The 20424-nt window shown below is 37.5% G+C and overlaps 2 protein-coding genes across 5 annotated transcripts in view; one reads left to right on the top strand and one right to left on the bottom strand.

Moving 5' to 3' along the window:
- FBXO7 (F-box protein 7) overlaps window positions 1-14526 on the bottom strand; it is a 109403-nt gene extending 94877 nt beyond the window's left edge. Inside the window, exons 1-6 of one of the 4 annotated variants that reach the window (XM_053718964.1) lie at window positions 14475-14500; window positions 13800-13855; window positions 10832-11000; window positions 10024-10306; window positions 4378-4608; window positions 3071-3212 (exon numbers count right to left, since the gene is read on the bottom strand). In XM_053718964.1, the coding sequence (XP_053574939.1) occupies window positions 3071-3212; window positions 4378-4608; window positions 10024-10306; window positions 10832-10953 (778 nt within the window). In that variant the 5' untranslated portion in view covers window positions 10954-11000; window positions 13800-13855; window positions 14475-14500. Of the gene's footprint in view, window positions 1-3070; window positions 3213-4377; window positions 4609-10023; window positions 10307-10831; window positions 11001-11299; window positions 11622-12729; window positions 12780-13799; window positions 13856-14474 lie in introns of those variants that run through there. The other 3 variants (XM_053718966.1, XM_053718967.1, XM_053718965.1) reach the window with 3 other exon arrangements.
- A 344-nt stretch (window positions 14527-14870) lies between these two features.
- RTCB (RNA 2',3'-cyclic phosphate and 5'-OH ligase) overlaps window positions 14871-20424 on the top strand; it is a 36530-nt gene continuing 30976 nt past the window's right edge. The window contains exon 1 of the mRNA XM_053718963.1: window positions 14871-15016. Within this exon, the coding sequence (XP_053574938.1) occupies window positions 14924-15016 (93 nt within the window). The 5' untranslated portion in view covers window positions 14871-14923. The remainder of the gene's footprint in view (window positions 15017-20424) is intronic.

Raw genomic sequence — 20424 nt, 5'->3', positions numbered from 1 at the left:
GAAATAAGCCTTTCTGAGTCCTTTTCTAAGCCACAGGACCCTCTCACGTGAAGCTGCATGCACTGCCTATAGAAGTAACTGCGCAACTGAGGCGCGAAAATGAGGCCTCCTCCCTCTGCATACCAGAGTGAAGGGGCCTTTCTGACTAGATTAGGCGTCTAAACAACTGCCAGGCGCAATAAACGTTCCCAAAAGTGTTTTACAGGGAGTGCAGAATTATTAGGCAAATGAGTATTTTGACCACATCATCCTCTTTATGCATGTTGTCTTACTCCAAGCTGTATAGGCTCGAAAGCCTACTACCAATTAAGCATATTAGGTGATGTGCATCTCTGTAATGAGAAGGGGTGTGGTCTAATGACATCAACACCCTATATCAGGTGTGCATAATTATTAGGCAACTTCCTTTCCTTTGGCAAAATGGGTCAAAAGAAGGACTTGACAGGCTCAGAAAAGTCAAAAATAGTGAGATATCTTGCAGAGGGATGCAGCACTCTTAAAATTGCAAAGCTTCTGAAGCGTGATCATCGAACAATCAAGCGTTTCATTCAAAATAGTCAACAGGGTCGCAAGAAGCGTGTGGAAAAACCAAAGCGCAAAATAACTGCCCATGAACTGAGAAAAGTCAAGCGTGCAGCTGCCAAGATGCCACTTGCCACCAGTTTGGCCATATTTCAGAGCTGCAACATCACTGGAGTGCCCAAAAGCACAAGGTGTGCAATACTCAGAGACATGGCCAAGGTAAGAAAGGCTGAAAGACGACCACCACTGAACAAGACACACAAGCTTAAACGTCAAGACTGGGCCAAGAAATATCTCAAGACTGATTTTTCTAAGGTTTTATGGACTGATGAAATGAGAGTGAGTCTTGATGGGCCAGATGGATGGGCCCGTGGCTGGATTGGTAAAGGGCAGAGAGCCCCAGTCCGACTCAGACGCCAGCAAGGTGGAGGTGGAGTACTGGTTTGGGCTGGTATCATCAAAGATGAGCTTGTGTGGCCTTTTCGGGTTGAGGATGGAGTCAAGCTCAACTCCCAGTCCTACTGCCAGTTTCTGGAAGACACCTTCTTCAAGCAGTGGTACAGGAAGAAGTCTGCATCCTTCAAGAAAAACATGATTTTCATGCAGGACAATGCTCCATCACACGCGTCCAAGTACTCCACAGCGTGGCTGGCAAGAAAGGGTATAAAAGAAGAAAATCTAATGACATGGCCTCCTTGTTCACCTGATCTGAACCCCATTGAGAACCTGTGGTCCATCATCAAATGTGAGATTTACAAGGAGGGAAAACAGTACACCTCTCTGAACAGTGTCTGGGAGGCTGTTGTTGCTGCTTCACGCAATGTTGATGGTGAACAGATCAAAACACTGACAGAATCCATGGATGGCAGGCTTTTGAGTGTCCTTGCAAAGAAAGGTGGCTATATTGGTCACTGATTTGTTTTTGTTTTGTTTTTGAATATCAGAAATGTATATTTGTGAATGTTGAGATGTTATATTGGTTTCACTGGTAAAAATAAATAATTGAAATGGGTATATATTTGTTTTTTGTTAAGTTGCCTAATAATTATGCACAGTAATAGTCACCTGCACACACAGATATCCCCCTAAAATAGCTATAACTAAAAACAAACTAAAAACTACTTCCAAAACTATTCAGCTTTGATATTAATGAGTTTTTTGGGTTCATTGAGAACATGGTTGTTGTTCAATAATAAAATTAATCCTCAAAAATACAACTTGCCTAATAATTCTGCACTCCCTGTAAAGTTTGCAAAACACTCCAAATGTCATATAAATATGATATAAATAAATCGATTTAGCCCACAAAAGTGTCAACCAGCATAGAGCCCAATTTATAAGCCTTAATTCTGTTACCGAGTCTAAGAAAATGGCTTACCGATCCCATAAGGGAAAACTGACAGTCTTCTAGCATTACTAGGTCTTGTTAGAAAAGAGACTGGTCATACCTGAAGCAGATAAGTCTGCAAACTGTTACCCCCAACTGAAGTTCTCTGGTTTCAACAGTCCTGCGTGGGAACAGCAATGGATTTTAGTTACTGGTGTTAAATCATACTCCTCTTTTAACAGAAATCTTCATCACTTTCTGTTGTAGAGTAAATAGTACAAACCGGCACTATTTTAAAATAACAAACTCTTGATAGAAGAAATAAAACTACAACTAACACCACATACTCTTTACCATCCCCGTGGAGATGCTACTTGTTCAGAGCGGCAAAGAGAATGACTGGGGGGCGGAGCCAGGGGGGGGGCTATATGGACAGCTTTTGCTGTGTGCTCTCTTTGCCATATCTGTAGGGAATGAGAATATCCCACAAGTAAGGATGAAGCCGTGGACCGAACACACCAATGTAGGAGAAATAAAGACAAACTAAAATTAACATAGGGGTTGATCACAATCCCTTTGAAAAAAAGATGTATTGAATGTTTTTAAACAGACAGACAACCACCATTAAAGTCTATGGGGACTTTAACATCAGAATGGTGATTGACCCCATAGTTACGTTTATATAACTCATCTAAAATATGATCCAGTGTACAAAAGTGATACCATCTCTGAGCAGGAAACAATGAGGTTTGGGTACACTCTGGACTGTTCATGAACATTCCAATTTTCTCTGCACCACTCAAATTATTATTATTATGCTTTATTTATAAAGCACCAAAAAAATCTGCAGCGCTGTCCATGGGTACAGCAGATAACAGTAAAACGATTATACAATATTTGTAAGTGACAGGACAAAATTTATCAAACAAACAGAGGAGGAACTGAGGGCCCTATTTCCGTGGACACATTTATCCTATTATGTTTTATCTGTAAATATGTTATTTTATTTCCTGTACTTCATAAAACTGCACTCAGTAGTAAATATGAAATAAAGCAAAATATGACTCTCTGGTCTTGCAATAAAATATCCGTTAACATTAACAGGATGGAGGTCAATCCATTGACATGCAGTATTTATTATTTTACAAATTCCCTGTGCAATAAACAAATTTACTTGGTATCTTTGCAATAAAAAATAAAACAGTTGTTTAAATGTATTACCATTTACAACAATGAACTTTCCCAGAGGCACGCAAGTTAGAGTGACAGAGTTTTCATTACAAAGGGGATGAGTGTAGTGTAGCTTGTAGACACCTCCACTGCGCCACGCCTCTGGCATGCACATGATCTTGGCATCTGCACCCTGCAAAAAAAAAAAAGTGGCATGAAGATGTCTAATGGCCCTAGAGGAAAGATCAATGCATAGCAGGGGTACGAATAGCAAATGCGTAAATAAACTTGATGAAAAAATAAAACAGATAAACTATCACAATACTGCTACTTTAGACCCTGGCAGCGTCTCCATCTTCTTCCATGGTGTATGTCCTTGCTCTTCTAAATTACAAGCCATATAAGTCAATAATACACACAGCAATACAAAACTTTGGTAATTTACTGTGGTATTGTTTGTTGAAACATCCCTCCATTCTATGAGAGCATATTATATAGCAATCTTGGCAACAATATTCTAGACACTCTTTCAATTGCACCATCAAAAGGTAACTTCCCAACTAGTTGGTTCACTAATGATAATTTATTATTGTATATTTAATAAATATCATATATTACTAGAAGTGGTGTTGCGTATCAGAATTTACAAATAGGTTGGACGCTGCTCTTTTTGTGTATGCAAATTATGAACCTTGGGGAAGTCTCCCTAAGGGTGATGTGGGACACTAGACATGAAACCGTTGCTTAATGTACCTAAAGGGATATGGCTGCACCTCACTGATGAGGTCCACACTAGGCCTAGGACGTACGTATGGGGTTTTGCCGTTCAGAGAGAAAATGTGTAGTATTTCGGGACTGGACTGTAATGTTTAGTCAGGGGCAGACTGATATGCTACAGGAAAGTACTTTTCTGTGAAAGGCACATGTTGAGTAAAAAGAGGCTGCTCCTAGGGTGGTAACTAGCCATAGAACAAGCTATTATTCGTTCCCAGATTGAGGACTTCTCTCTTTTTTATATTTAAATAGAAAAGAGATCTTAACTTAGGAAACATTTCAAGCATTCTATGCACAGACTAGAGTCAGTCAGAATTGGTTACAATTTTTAACCTTCATTAAAATAATACTAATAGAATGAAGCAAATATGATAGCAGAAGAAAACTGAAAAGTTGTTTAACATTGTAAGCGCTATTTGAATCATGTCCCTTTAATCGTCCTAAAAAGAACCAAGAATCCCATAACTGATTGATCCCCGTTAATTCTGACACAAAGCTTTTTATTTACACATGATATGACATAATCCTGCAATTGTAGATGTTTTACCCAACTCTAACATTTAAATAAAACATTAATATCCTACCTGTTGCAAGTACCCAGTCTCCAGCATTAGCAAATGGATGACCACTATCAGTGCATCATTAGCACAGATGCAGCCTGCAGTACAGTACAGAGTCTCCAGGGAATGTGGGATTTTCCCATCCACAGCCTCACTGCACAGCATTGGCTCCCAGGGAGACCTCACGGCCTTGATATCATCATCATCGGTGGGCATTTCCAAAGCTGGATTTGTATCTGATACACTCACTCCAACCTGTACAGTTTAATATAGTTATAGACATAACAATTTAAGAATATATTTATATAAGGCAAGATACATAAATGTCTTTAAAGCTTAACTCAGGAAATAAATATGCATCCTGTTATAGCCAACATCTTACATATTATGCTGTAATGCAAATGGGCTGGATATTATGCATCACTAAATTACAGAATTTGCAGATGTCACACTACATATTAACCTTAGTGGAAAAACTACATGGAAGATATCACTAAATGTGTTCAGGCAGATAAAAAAAAGTTACTAGTCAGAAGGCAAAAATGTGTTACTCCCGTACTACAATTTCTTAAACACCTGGGACTAGTGAAAATATATTGCTCTACATACAGTATATGTATGTGTGCACACAAAAACACACAATACAATCATTGAAATGGTACATAAAACTACTTTACTTAGCTTGTGAAAAGTTTACAGGCGCTACAGCAAGTTTTGTTTCAATTTTGTTTTGTTTTACCCTGAACCATGTAAATGACTGATCCACGTTCATTCTCAAAAACACTTTTTTCAATGAATTCAGATGTTACACTTATTTATCCTCTTTCCTATGGAGATGTTAAATGTAGTTATGTTAGCTGGTATATAGGGTAATAAGCATTATCTACAACTATGTACTACACAGAAAGGTGTATTATATACTGCAATGACTAATACATGCTTTAAAAGGCTATAAAATGAATACACTGTGATCTATGAAAGTGTTAATTTAGTAATGGTTGTTATATACAGTATTGGAATATTCATTTAGTATTGTGTTACAAACAGTCACTTAGATTACGAGTTTTGCTTTAGGAGGGATGCGGTGCTAACGAGCAGTTTATGCTCACCGCTCACTTACAGACAGCGCTGGTATTACAGGTTTTTAGAAACCTAGCGTTAACCGCAAAAAAGTGAGCGAAGAGCAAAATTTTGCTCCACATCTCACCTCAATACCAGCACTGCTTACGTTAGCGGTGAGCTGGCTAAACGTGCTCGTGCACAATTTCCCCATAGGAATCAATGGGGGAGAGCCGGCTGAAAAAAACCTAACACCTGCAAAAAAGCAGCGTAAAGCTCCTAACGCAGCCCCATTGATTCCTATGGGGAAAATACATTTATGTCTACACTTAACACCCTAACATGAACCCCGAGTCTAAACATCCCTAATTTTACACTTATTAACCCCTAATCTGCCGCCCCCGACATCGCTGAACCCTACATTATATTTATTAACCCCTAATCTGCCGCCCCCAATGTCGCCGCAACCTAACTACATTTATTAACCCCTAATCTGCCGCCCACAACGTCGCCATCACTATAATAAAGTTATTAACCCCTAAACCTAAGTCTAAACCTAACCTCCCCTAACTTAAATACAATTACAATAAATCTAAATAAAATTAATACAATTAACTAAATCATTCCTATTTAAAACTAAATACCTATAAAATAAACCCTAAGCTAACTACAATATAACCAATAGTTACATTGTAGCTAGCTTAGGGTTTATTTTTATTTTACAGGCAACTTTGTATTTATTTTAACTAGGTAGAATAGTTATTAACTATATAATAACTACCTAGTTAAAATAAAGGCAAATTTACCTGTAAAATAAAACCTAAGTTACACTAACACTACACTATAATTAAATACAATTAATTACAATTAAATAAAATTATCTAAAGTATGAAAAAAAAAACACTAAATTACAGAAAATAATAAAATAATTACAAGATTTTTAAACTAATTACACCTAATCTAATTCCCCTAACAAAATAAAAAAGCCCCCAAAATAAAAAAAAGCCCTACCCTACACTAAATTACAAATAGCCCTTAAAAGTGCCTTTTGCGGGGCATTGCCCCAAAGTAATCAGCTCTTTTACCTATAAAAAAAATTACAACCCCCCCCCCAACATTAAAACCCACCACCCACACAACCAACCCTACTCTAAAACCCACCCAATCCCCCCTTAAAAAAAACTAACACTAACCCCTTGAAGATCACCCTACCATGAGATGTCTTCACCCAACCGGGCAGAAGTGGTCCTCCAGACGGGCAGAAGTCTTCATCCAACCGGGCAGAAGTGGTCCTCCAGACGGGCAGAAGCCTTCATCCAGACGGCATCTTCTATCTTCATCCATCCGGCGCGGAGCGGGTCCATCCGACGCAGAGCATCCTCTTCACCCGGAGTCTTCTTACGAAAGGACGGTACCTTTAAGTGACGTCATCCAAGATAGCTTCCCTTCAATTCCGATTGGCTGATAGAATTCTATCAGCCAATCGGAATTAAGGTAGAAAAAATCCTATTGGCTGATGCAATTGATTGGAACAGCCAATAGAATGCCAGCTCAATCCTATTGGCTGATTGGATCAGCCAATAGGATTGAACTTCAATCCTATTGGCTGATTGCATCAGCCAATAGGATTTTTTCTACCTTAATTCCGATTGGCTGATAGAATTCTATCAGCCAATCGGAATTGAAGGGACGCCATCTTGGATAACGTCACTTAAAGGTACCGTCATTTAGTAAGAAGACTACGGATGAAGAGGATGCTCCGCGCCGGATGGATGAAGATAGAAGATGCCGTCTGGATGAAGACTTCTGCCCGACTGGAGGACCACTTCTGCCTGGTTGGATGAAGACTTCTGCCCGTCTGGAGGACCACTTCTGCCCGGTTGGGTGAAGACGTCTCACGATAGGATGATCTTCAAGGGGTTAGTGTTAGTTTTTTTTAAGGGGGGATTGGGTGGGTTTTAGAGTAGGGTTGGTTGTGTGGGTGGTGGGTTTTAATGTTGGGGGGGGGGGTTGTAATTTTTTTTTACAGGTAAAAGAGCTGATTACTTTGGGGCAATGCCCCGCAAAAGGCACTTTTAAGGGCTATTTGTAATTTAGTGTAGGGAAGGGCTTTTTTTATTTTGGGGGGCTTTTTTATTTTGTTAGGGGGATTAGAGTAGGTGTAATTAGTTTAAAAATCTTGTAATTATTTTATTATTTTCTGTAATTTAGTGTTTGTTTTTTTTCATACTTTAGATAATTTTATTTAATTGTAATTAATTGTATTTAATTTAGTTAATTTATTTGATTATAGTGGTGTTACGTGTTATTGTAACTTAGGTTAGGTTTTATTTTACAGGTAAATTTGTCTTTATTTTACCTAGGTAGTTATTAAATAGTTAATAAGTATTTAATAACTATTCTACCTAGTTAAAATAAATACAAAGTTACCTGTAAAATAAAAATAAACCCTAAGCTAGCTACAATGTAACTATTAGTTATATTGTAGCTAGTTTAGGGTTTATTTTATAGATAAGTATTTAGTTTTAAATAGGAATTATTTAGGCAATTGTAGTAATTTTATTTAGATTTATTGTAATTATATTTAAGTTGGGGGGGTAGGGTTAGACTTAGGTTTAGGGGTTAATACATTTAATATAGTGGCGGCGGCGACGTTGGGGGCGGCAGATTAGGGGGTTAATAAATGTAAGTAGGTGGCGGCGATGTTAGGGACGGCAGATTAGGGGTTAATAAAATTTAACTAATGTTTGCGATGCGGGAGTGTGGCAGTTTAGGGGTTAATATAGTTATTATAGTGGCGGCGATGTCCGGTTCAGCAGATTAGGGGTTAAAATATTTATTTTAGTGTTTGCGATATGGGGGGGGGGGCCTCGGTTTAGGGGTTAATAGGTAGTTTATGGGTGTTAGTGTACTTTTTAGCACTTTAGTTAAGAGTTTTATGCTACAGCGTTGTAGTGTAAAACTCCTAACTACTGACTTTAAATTGCGGTACCAGGCTTGACAGGAGAGGGTGTACTGCTCAGTTTTGAGTCCCATTGAAAATATAGGATACGCAATTGACGGAAGTGGATTTGTGGTATTTCCGAGTCTGGCCAAAAAAGTGAGCAGTACACCTGTACCTGCAAGGCTCGTAATACCAGCGGGCGTTAAAAAGCAGCGTTAGGACCTCTCAACGCTGCTTTTTAAGGCTAATCTAGCCAAGTGTTTTGATTGTTAAAATAATATTAGGAATAACATACAAGGGTTAGTCTTATCAAAATACTAATGGCCCTTTCGGTTACAGGCTTGCTCATGTTTGCAACAAAACTTCACCATCACCTCGGAGGTGGCATATTAAAGGGACATTAGATACTAAATAAATGCTAGATAGAATGAACCATTCAAAGAAAAGATTAGTCTGAGAATAACAGATGTATTTTTTTTAAGTTTCATTAGCTGTTTAAATATCGACAACAACAAAAAAAATCGGAGCTGCCATGTTGTAACTTAGGTTACCTTCTATGCTGTGGTCTATTAGGGACAGTTATAAATAGGTCACTAGTGTTCAGCTAATGGTTGTGTAGAATATAACAGTGTTCTGTACTTCCATTTATAACATGAACTGAAAATTTCAGAATGGGATTACAGGAAAAGGGGACAAAACAAATAATGAAAGTATATTGCAGAGTTTTTTTATACAGTTTATAATTTTATATTACTAACTCAAAGTCTTTAATGTCCCATTAAAAACATTCCAGACTGATCTGAATGGGGTGATTGCAGAAGGGCAGCACTGCTTTAATGAAAGCAGGGGACAGTTTTGCATGGTAAATGCAGGCAGCAAATGTAATCCCATGAGGACAGGCTGACTACTTGTAAGCCTTGTCTATCCTGTTTGTACCTGTGCCTTAGAGAGGTTATTCTGAAAAATAAATTCAAGACACCTAGGTCTAATATTATATAAGCAGAAAAGTTATAACATATGAAATATTTAAATACATTATATAGAAAAAAATCTTGAGAGAGAAATATTAAAAAATATGTACAAATATGCAGTATAATACTACAAAAATAAAAATATATTTTGCTAAATAAATCCAATGAAAATGTTATGTATGAATTCAATATTGGAGAGTTACAATAGTTTAGTCATGTTTTCATATAAATAAATAAATATTCTGCTGTCTTGACAGCATTTGTGATTCAGATAATCTTTTCTGCCCCCCTTATGAGGTAGGGGGAAGGGGTAGTTATACACTTTTAAATAGTTTATTAACATAATTAAAACAATTGTATAACCTTGAGCTACAACAATACAAGTAGAATTTTGGCATTGTTAAGAGGGTCACTGGTCATAAGACAAAAACAAATAAACTTGAGGGAAAAAAACAAAAAGTTCATTTTACAGTAGCAAATAATTTTACTTGATTTTTTTAAATCTATTTATTAATAATGTATAACATAATAAAACATTACATTGAAATGATGATTGTATTCAAATCATTGAATCAGAATGATGTGATATAGATAGATAGATTTACATAACAATTACTAGATCACTCACAATATAAAAACATTTGAACAAGCAAAGAGGTGCATGCTAATTAACTGTGTAACCCTCAATACATTTACCTTAATTGTGCTTTGTGTCCCTGCACCAACATTTTCTGTTTGGGGGTTTTGATCAACGCCCGTTGTGCTTGAGGACTGTCCTGGACCATCAGGTGCAGCAGACATGTTCTGGTTGCCCTCAAGCAGTGAGGAATGTGGCAGTGTCGGGGCAGTAGGAGACTGTGAGTCAGACACCAGCACAACAATCAGATCCCCAGGTATGATGCCGCAGGACTCCAGCATATCTGGATCCTCAGTCAGTGGGTCTCTACCATTTAGACTTATGATGAAGGTCTCTTCCATGCTGTAAAAAAAAACACAACAGAATTCTGCTAACTTTAATGCACTGTCACTTATTTGTAACGTTAGTTTAGCACTGTATCACAGTCTTTTAAACATCTGTTTGGAATCTGATATATTTACATCCCTTGCAGAACTAAAGAAACAGGGTCAGTCATTGTACTATTACAAAGGTAATCAGGTTCCATCATTTAAGAAATATTTTTCAACTTTTTTCAGTGCACAGGCTTATAAGAGCAATTTATCAAGTTTAGACAAACGTGAGTTACGTGTATTCAGCTTAAATAAATTAATAAGTAAGTGACTGAATTAACCTGCACGGAAATCTATATGTTTTTAGCAATAACAATAGGATATATAGCTGTAGTGTTAAGAGATACATGCTGCTTTAGTGTGTTTTATATAAACCAAATCGGTTACCCATCTGCAGAAGTATGGCAGTCTGAATGTGTTTTTCACATATTTTATTGCTGGAATAAGCTGTAGATATAAAGATTATTGTCTGCAGTTAGACAAAAAAATGATTTACCTGTAACCTAAAGAGGGGAGGAAAGATGTGGAGAGTTTTTTCCTCAAGTCTCCCAGTGTTGGCTTCTCCTCCTCCAACTCCAGGCGATGTGTCTGTTTTCTCACTCTCACTCGCAGCCTCATTTTCACTCACGACAAGCCACGGAACTTAATATATGTAATTATACTATCTAAAAATACAGATAATATGTAAGTACAGACCCTGTTATCAGGCTATCTAAAGAACTAAATGACATCTAAGGCTTTATGCTATAGTAACTGTACTCTAAAATGAGAAATAATGCATTGCTTGAATAATATTATAGATTCCTAACATATTAACAGTAACTGCTAGACTTCAAAAAAGTAAAAATGATGCCTCCTCTTTGCTATCAGACTCCCAAGGTAAACTATTCACTGCCAGAAAAAGGTCTTGGAGACCACACCTGAAGCCATAAGTTAATTACAAACACTGTGACCCCCTACATACCTGATATGCTTTAAACCAAGCAAGAATTATTACTAGATTCACTAACAGTCTCTCTGGTTTAAATGTTATTCTATAGGGCCTGGGCCTCTTCACTAAACTTCAATCATTTCACCATAATATATTAACAGAGGAATATAAGAAACTGGAATTGCTGGTAGGTAATCTAGACCAGTACCTCACTAACCCTATATTTAACAGATGGCATTCTGAGTCTCTAAATTAGGAGCTACTAACTATGGACCATGACAAAGTATGCCACTCAGTTCTAATTCTTCAAAACCCTCTATTTATAGTCTATTAGCTCCAGCACCAGCAAACTCTTGTCTGAAATAGGACTGCTCTGAGTCTGTAAGCACAGCCCTTTGCAAACACTAGTATCATTTTCATAACAATAACATAAATGGCTTTCAGTTTCACTTCTGAATGGCTTGATTTAAAGGGCCATTATACACTCATTTTTTCTTTGCATAAATGTTTTGTAGATGATCTATTTATAAAGCCCATAAGTTAGTTTTTTTAAAAAAATATATAATTTTGCTTATTTTTAAAGAACATTGCTCTGATTTTCAGACTCCTAACCAAGCCCCAAAGTTTTATGAAAATACCGTCAGCTACCTTCTCCAGCTTGCTCCTGTTTGTGTAAAGGGTCTTTTCATATGCAAAAGAAGGGGGAGGGGGGAGGAGTGTCTTATTTGCCACTTGCAGTGGGCTTTCCAGCTACCTTTTCAACAGAGCTAAACTGAGAGCTTCTAAGTACGTTTTTAAACAGTTTTATACTGGATTTTTATATCAGTATCTGTGCATCTTATTCTTTATAGTAGTGTCTATTACATGCAGTTATATGAAAATGAGTGTATACTGTCCCTTTAAATTCATAGACCACAAACAAAACAGAAAGTTCCAAGTCACTGTAACATACTTCACTGTCTCTCAACTATTGAACTGTTTATATGATATCAATATTTAATTCACTGTAAAATGTTTGAATTACGCATATGCAGAATTCTTAACTCTGAGTGCCCAATTACCAAAATCTCTCCTCTCTGGCGAAATTATTTAACAAGTCTTGGAGTAGGGAAAAGTCTCTCAAAGAATTTTAGAAAGGCAGATTTTAGTATAAAGTGAAGGAAATCCTAGCGTTTTAGAAACGCTAGGATTTACCAGTGCTATAAATAAAGGGGACTTTCAGTCATGAAGTATAAAAAAACTTCATGCTGAAAGTTTCTTTATTTCCCTTCAGTTTATGCCAAGCTGAGCGGCTCCACCCGCACACAGCAAAATGCTATTTTCACAATGAGGTGGTGTTTCAACCTCTTAGCCAATAGAGTGCTAGCCATAGGGCACAATGCATAGATATATATATATTTAAAAATAAAAAGAATTTTTTTTTCTATGTGAAGAGCATTAGAATGTAAAATATGCATAGCTACCTTCAGAGTTTAGTGCAGTTGGTCTAATGCGTGTTGGGGTAGCGCACAAGTTAGAAAGGCCGCAATATCCAAAGTCCTAAAGATAAGGAGCATCAGTTTCACTCTCGTGCTAACTTTTTACTTTCAATTTGTAATAAATGCGCTAAGCCATCTGCATTAAAAGTTTACTTTTAACGCAGTTAGCATGTCATCGAGAAAATCTGTTAGCGCACCACTTGTAATCTGGCTCATAGTGTGGTGTACATAGAAAGTCTGGAGCACTATATAGCAGTAATTTTGCAAGAATGTTATGCAATTTCTGTCCGAGGACTGGATTCTGATTTGCTTATCAGTTGAAGAAGAAGGCAGCTACGTAATAGTGGGGGGAGTTCGGCATCCATATTTACCGGGTATTAGAGTAGTTAGCGCCGCTGATTAGGACAGAAGCAAGGCGGCAAGGGAGGAGGGGTATAGTGTAAGCGGACCTCCGTTTTTTTATTTACAATATCAAAACATGTTACAGTAAGTGTTGAATGTCCCTTTAAAACTCATTCCCCAACAAACATTGTTATACAGTATTAATATACTTTATGACCTGTAAGATTGCCTTTTTCTAAGCCCCTTATCTCAGTGCTTTTTTTTAAGCTTTTTACAATCTTGCAATACAGCCAGACAGTGCTATTTAATGTGTGACATATAAATAACATTGTGCTCACTCCCATGGAGAATGGTTTCCTGAGAATCAGCATTAATTAGCTAAAATGCAAGATTGTAAAAAGCAGGTACTGAGATAAGATGCAGTCTGCATGGGCTTAGGGATACAGGTAATCATAGAAATAAAAAGTATATTGATATAACAGTGTTTATATATACACATATATATAATTTTATTTTTATGTACTAAAGGAACAAGGTTTAATCTCCGTTTAAAAAAAAAAAATCTGGCTCCTAAATTTATTGGTTGGCTCAGAGATTTAGAAGAAATTTGTAAACCCCGGACCTATTCCACACCACTGGAAGCCATTTCTCCATCTGTCAAACATTGTTGGGAAGGTCATTTATTTATTTGTCACACATTCTGCATCTCTCACCTGCAATTTATTGAACCTGACACAATTCCTGTGTTGGTTGAAGGTGATTCTACAGGCTAAAAAAAAACATTTTAAGAGATATAAATGTTAACTTTGAAATGTGCATGGGTGCATTTTTATTTTTAAATAAAAGCATTTTTGTGATAAACTTCCATTGAAAAAAACTGCTTCTAGTTGATTACTGTTTCTCAGTGGTATACGCAGATATGCTGAGCGCTTTATGCACCACATCATGTTAATCAGCAGTGCTGACATTGACTCAATACACCATGACTGGGTGTTAGAATCCTGATGCTCTTCTACAACACAAATCATGTGTGCATTTGCCACTGAACCAGTAATAACTTTTATTTAGAAGCATTATTGCCAATAGAAGTATATTGCAGAAATGTTTATATTTTACATTGATATTCACCGCCATGTGCATTTGACATTTTAAATTCCTACAAGTAACTGATCTAACACGATTTGTACACGGATGCTGAAGTATTTGATAAAATTAAAAAAAAAATCCATCTGCGCAATCATTCTCCATTATGATGAGAACTTTCTAGTAACTAACTGACACCTCCCTGGTCAGTTATCTTGTGCGTCTCACAAACAGCCCTGTGAGGTGTCGCATGTGAGACCCCCATAACGGATCTGGTTATAAACCCCCAGATAAACTCTCCTCACCTGAACTCAAATGCTTCACCGCTTTGCTGCGTTCCCTCAAGTAACATGTAGGGCGGGAACATGTCAGTAGCACGTGACATTACCCCGCCCATAATAGTGTGGGACTCCGCCCACATATAGCACAATGTGTCGGAAGTGAGGCAAATACCATTGTTTTATATATACACTAATGTGACAGAAAATGTAGCAACGTTTCACCGCCATATTGGGGAGTGCAATTGAGTTTAAAGAAAGATTATACGGGGGGAAAAAATGAATCTCTGTGTTGTCATTAAAACAACAAGAGATAATACCATAGTGCTTTGTTAAAGAGCTATTGCTGTCTACTACCTACCTATAGTAATGTTTGGCACTGCTCGGCCACCGTACGGACTACGGAAGTGACGTATGCCGAGTTCCGTTTTGAGTGCTTGTCCAGTTGCCGAGTGCCTGTGTGAGGAGCTGACACCATGAGCCGTAGCTACAATGACGAGTTACAGTATCTGGATAAGATCCACAAGAACTGCTGGCGGATCCGCAAGGGCTTCGTGCCCAATATGCAGGTGAGGTCCCGGATGTACAGCCGGTAATGCACTGACACCTGGTGGGTGGGTGACCCTGCACGAGTGGGCTTAGCTCTGTCATGATTTATACAACATATTCCTAAACGAGTTACTCAATCACACGACCCTTTTTCGTTCTTTCACAGTGAAATTGACACAGGGCTGAATTTAAACAAACCGTATACTACTTTTCCCAATGATCAATATGGAAGCACGCGTTTGTGATTTAAAGTGACAGTAAAGTCAAAATTAAACTGTATAAAATTGCTTGTTCCATCTGAATAATCATTACTGTCCAGTTTGCTTCTGTTCTGGAACGTGCGCTGTTCTCTTGGTATCCTTAGTTGAAAAACATACCTAGGTAGGCTCAGGAGCAGCAATGCATTACTTGGAGCTAACTGGAGATTGGTGGCTGTATACATACGCCTCTTGTTATTGGCTCACCAGATGTGCTTACTAGCACCCAGTAGTGTGTTGCCACTCTTACCTAGATTTGCCCTTCAAAAAAGGATGCAAAGAAAGCAAAAAAATGGTGGTAGAAGTGAATTGGATCATAAAGTTAAAGTAATTTCCTATCTGAATCTGAAGTTTAATTTTGACTTTACTTTCCCTTTAATAAAAGCCTGTTATTATCAATGATACACATATAAATCTAGACTTTTGCTGACGTTTTTTATAACTATGTTAAAAACAAACCTCATACTTTGGGATTCTATATCACTGTTTGCATTACAGCAAATTCTGTTTAAACAAGTCATGCAGACTATTGTCTGTCTGAACACTACAATACTTGTTATATATTATGCCTAGTGGTGTAATCAGTCTCTTGTATAATATTGTCAGGTGAATTTTATTTATATGAATACAACTGTGCACTGCTTATATTGCTTGAAAATATATTAACATGCAGGTGTGCATTTGTGCTCAGTATGAAGAGATCCATTTTTTTTAAACTGTGCTTTTGCGCATTTATGATGAATGTGCTTCCCCGGCGCCCGCTTATTATTATTATTATTATTATTATTATTATTATTATTAAAGGGTCATAAATATAAAATGTAACAGGGATGTTGCTGTTCACTTGAATCTCTGCTATACTTTAAAGCTATTCAGTGTAGCATTTTATATATACACCATTTTCAAAATAAAAATATTGTCATTTAGGGCATATATTTGCAGGTAATGACAACTGGTCAAAAAAACGCAGTGTTTTCAGACCTCTAATAATTTTAAAGAAAACCCGTTCATTTTTAAACATCAAAATACTAATGTTTTATCTTAGCAAGCGTTCAGAAATTAAGATTTGGTGGAATAACCCTGTGGGGTTCAGGTCTGGAGATTGAGCTGGCCATAGCAGGGTCTTGATCTGGTGGTCCTCTATCCACACCTTGATTGATCTGTCTGGCATGGAGCATTGTCCTACTGGAAACAAACTATCCTCAGAGTTGGATAACATTGTCAGAGCAGAAGGAAGCAAGGTTTCTTCCAAGATAAGCTTGTACATGGCTTGATTTATGCATCCTTTACAAAGACAAATCTGCCAGATTCCAGGTCATTATCTCTGATGAGTTCATTTTTCAGCTTTGCCCAACACCTGGTCATCTAATGGTTAGATAGAGACTGGAGAGGCTTGCAAGTCACGGTGTAATTTGGTGATGATCAGGGGGTGCTTTAGCTAGGCTGGAATCAAGCATGTTTATCTTTGTGAAGGACGCATGAATGAAGCCACATACAATGTTATCCTGGAAGAAAACTTGCTTTCTTCTGTTTTGATAATGTTCCCAAATTTTAGGATTTTTTTTTTCAGCAGTACACTGCTCCATGCCATACATCCAGCTTAATCAAGGTGTGGATGCAGGACCACCAGATCAAGACCCTGTCATAGCCAGCACAATATCCAGAACTCCATTAAAAACTTCTGGAATGTGATCAAGAGGAAAATGGATGGTTACAGGCCATCAAACAAAGCTGAGCTGCTTTAACCCCTTGTGCTAGCGACGGCTATGAGCCGTTGCAGAGTATCCCACTCAGGTGCTAACAACGGCTCACCGCGCAACTTTATTAAAAAAAAAAAAAAAAAAAAGACAATGGATAGTATAGGGCAAGGGGACATGCTGCTTAGAAGCCTGTGTCTCAGGCATCTAAACAGCTACAGACCCCCAAGAAAGATAATAACCTAACCTTTCCAACGGTATAAGTCTTGGGGATCTGAAAAAAAAAAAAGTAAAAAAGAAAAAATATTTAACAAAAAACTCTCAAATCAGCTTAGCACCCAGGTGGGAAAGTGCTTAGCACTCAAAGGGTTAATGTTTGTGCTAGGAGTTGCATAAAGTCACTTAACAGCTATGTGAAAGACTCATAGAGAGCATGCCTAGACAAATTAAAGCTGTGATTAAAAATCGGGGTTATTCCACCAAATATTAATTTCTTTATTCTTGCTAAGATAAAATATTAGTACTATGTTTTCAAACATGAATATTAACTGGTTTTCTTTGCATTATTGGAGGTCACACTGCATCTTTTTTGTTATATCCAAAACTAGGTGCCATATACAGAAACAAATCCGGCCTCAGCCCTACAGTAAAAGAAAAGATTGTACAGCAAATGCTGATGCCTATCATAGATTATGGGGACTAGGTATATGCACCGCAAACTCACCTTAATAAACTTAATACATTGTATAATTCATTCTGCCACTTTGTGCTAAAATGTAACTACAGGACCCACCACATTGTGACATGCTAAAAGAACTAAACTGGCTGTCGCTGGAATCCAGATGCAACCTCCATCTTTCCTGCCTTGTGTTTAAGACCCTTTCTGGGAAACCCCCTTCTCCACCTGAGCAGAATGCTCTCCCCAGCTATTCCCACCTCCTATAACCTCCAATCCAGTACCAGCACATTATTTAGCTTGCTTCAATACAAAAAGAAAACAGCTCAATCCTCCTTTTCCTACAGAGCACCACAATTATGGAATGACCTCCCGCACACTTTCAAACCTTCCCCAAGCCTAATATCCTTTAAGAGATCCCTCTCTACATATTTCAAAACAGAATGCACCTGTCATAGTTGATTATATATTTCCTACCTGTTCTATGTTAAATTTTTGCATATATTGTGTATTATTATTGTTTTTGTATTTTATTGTACCCTATTGTATCAATTGCAATGTTTTGTGGATCCAGGACATACTTGAAAACGAGAGAAATCTCAGTGTATCCTTCCTGGTAAAATATTTTATTAATAAATAAATAAATACATTTTGACCAGTTGTCCTTTTCTACAAATAAATGCTCTAAATCAGGGGTTTTTGAGGCCCAGTAAATTTAGCCGGACCTGTCCAGGGCCCAGTAATTATCGGGAGTGGGTTGCAAAGTGCGGATTATTGATATATACACACAAAAAAAAAATATATATTATCAGGGATGTGGAATTCCTATAGCCCGATGCCCGGGACATACAGTTTTGTGTGCCGGACATGTGGTTTCTTATTACATTTAGTCCTGCTGCGGGCAAGCAGACAGCAGCAGGGCTAATGCGTTTTTTTTTTTTGTTTGTTTTTTTTTCCTTTTTCATAGCACGCAGCCGTTTCAGCGCATGTCTCACGTCTCAGCTTGGTCTTTGCTTTAGTACTGCCATACTTTTAATGACAACTAATGCAGCAAATGATGCAGGCACATAGCAACATGGCATTTTTTTTAATAATAAAATTATAAAGTTTGCCATGTCCCTGCATAGGTTACACACACATATCTAAAAAAATATTTTTTAATTTAACCTCGCCTCCTAGCCTTTCACGGTTTGCAAAGCTTACTCCTGAATTTAAGAAGTTAAAGGAACAGTCTACTCCAGAATTGTATTGTTTAAAAAGATAGATAATCCCTTTATTACCCATTCCCCAGATTTACATAACCAACACAGTTATATCATCTAGTCTAGTGTAACCAAGCATTTCAATGCATATAAATAGCCGCATGAGGTTGTCTCCGTTAAAGGGACAGTTTACTCAAAAAGATTCTCCCCTTTAATTTATTCTCAATGATACACTCTAGCAGGTAAAGTGGATTAAATTCTTTACAAGTATTTCCATTGACCTTATATTGGCATTTGAATTAGTTTATTTAGCTTGTGATATCCCCACCCATCCTGAAAGTTTTTGGCCACGAGGCCAAGCTGTGTTAACACAGCCAGTAGAAGACATTACACTCTCAGTGGGTTATAGAAAAGATAAGATAATAAAATGTTAATTTTCCATTGTTCTCTCCAAGTATTGGTGGTTGGTTTATGGACAGATATAAGATAAAGAAGCAGGTATATTTACACAATGTGATAAAGTAATGAGATCTGATTACTGTATACCTACAAGCTCAACCCATGTTATTAGGTTGTGGCTTCAAAACACAAAATCAGCTAATTCATATACACAGATAAGCCTTAAAAAAGCAAATCTCGTACATTTTATACTCTGCAGCTGGTAAAAAGAGTAATTGGAAACATATTAAGGGAAAAACAATTTTATAGTATACTGTCCCTTTTTAAGTTTAGTTTTTTTTTTTTTTTTTTATAAAGTAAGCTACAATTCTCATTTGGAAATCTGTTTAATCTCACCACCTACTTGCATTTGTTGATTAAGTATTGTTAGGTCTGTCTCCTTATCAATAAAAACCTTATTTAAATAGTTTTGATTTAAATTATTTTGCAAATCAGGACAAGTAGATTGTCACGAGGGACAAGTAGATTGGGCTCCCGCTTTAGTCCCTTGGACAAGTATTTTTTTTTATTTTTATTTTTTAAATTTCCACACCCCTGAATATTTTTTATATACATACACATACACACACACACACACACACGTCCTAAAGCCCGTTTACACAGGCCATATTTTTGCAGTACAGCGGTCCCACCCCTTGCGCTCGCCCTCTCTTTTGCGCCCGCGCTCCCCCCTCTTTTTTGTCTCTCTCTCTTGCGCCGGCCACGCCCACTTTTGCCCCACTGCCGCAAACTGCATGTCAGGCCAGGTGTGTTTGTCCTCATGCTGTCTCTACTGCGCATGACAGCTTCGGACAAACAAACTTTGCCTTTTATATTATAGGATATATATATATATATATATATATATATATATATATATATATATATATATCTAATTCCTCCCCTGTCACCCACCCTCACTCCGGCTCTTACTCGCATATTCAACCTACCCCTTTCTACCGGCTCATTCCCTGCCTCCTTCAAACATGCAAAGGTCACCCCCATCCTCAAAAAACCCACCCTTGACCCTAACTCTCTCCTGCAAACTACCGCCCCATATCACTGTTCCCGCTAGCTTAAAAATTCCTTGAAAAACTAGTTTTTGATCACCTAACCCAATTCATGTTCTCCAACTCATTGCTCGACCCCCTGCAATCT

This window comes from Bombina bombina, chromosome 6, assembly GCF_027579735.1.
Source record: "Bombina bombina isolate aBomBom1 chromosome 6, aBomBom1.pri, whole genome shotgun sequence".
In the NCBI taxonomy this organism is placed as follows: domain Eukaryota; kingdom Metazoa; phylum Chordata; class Amphibia; order Anura; family Bombinatoridae; genus Bombina; species Bombina bombina.
Note: the sequence above shows the minus strand (reverse complement) of the source record. Positions and strands in the feature narration are given on the sequence as shown.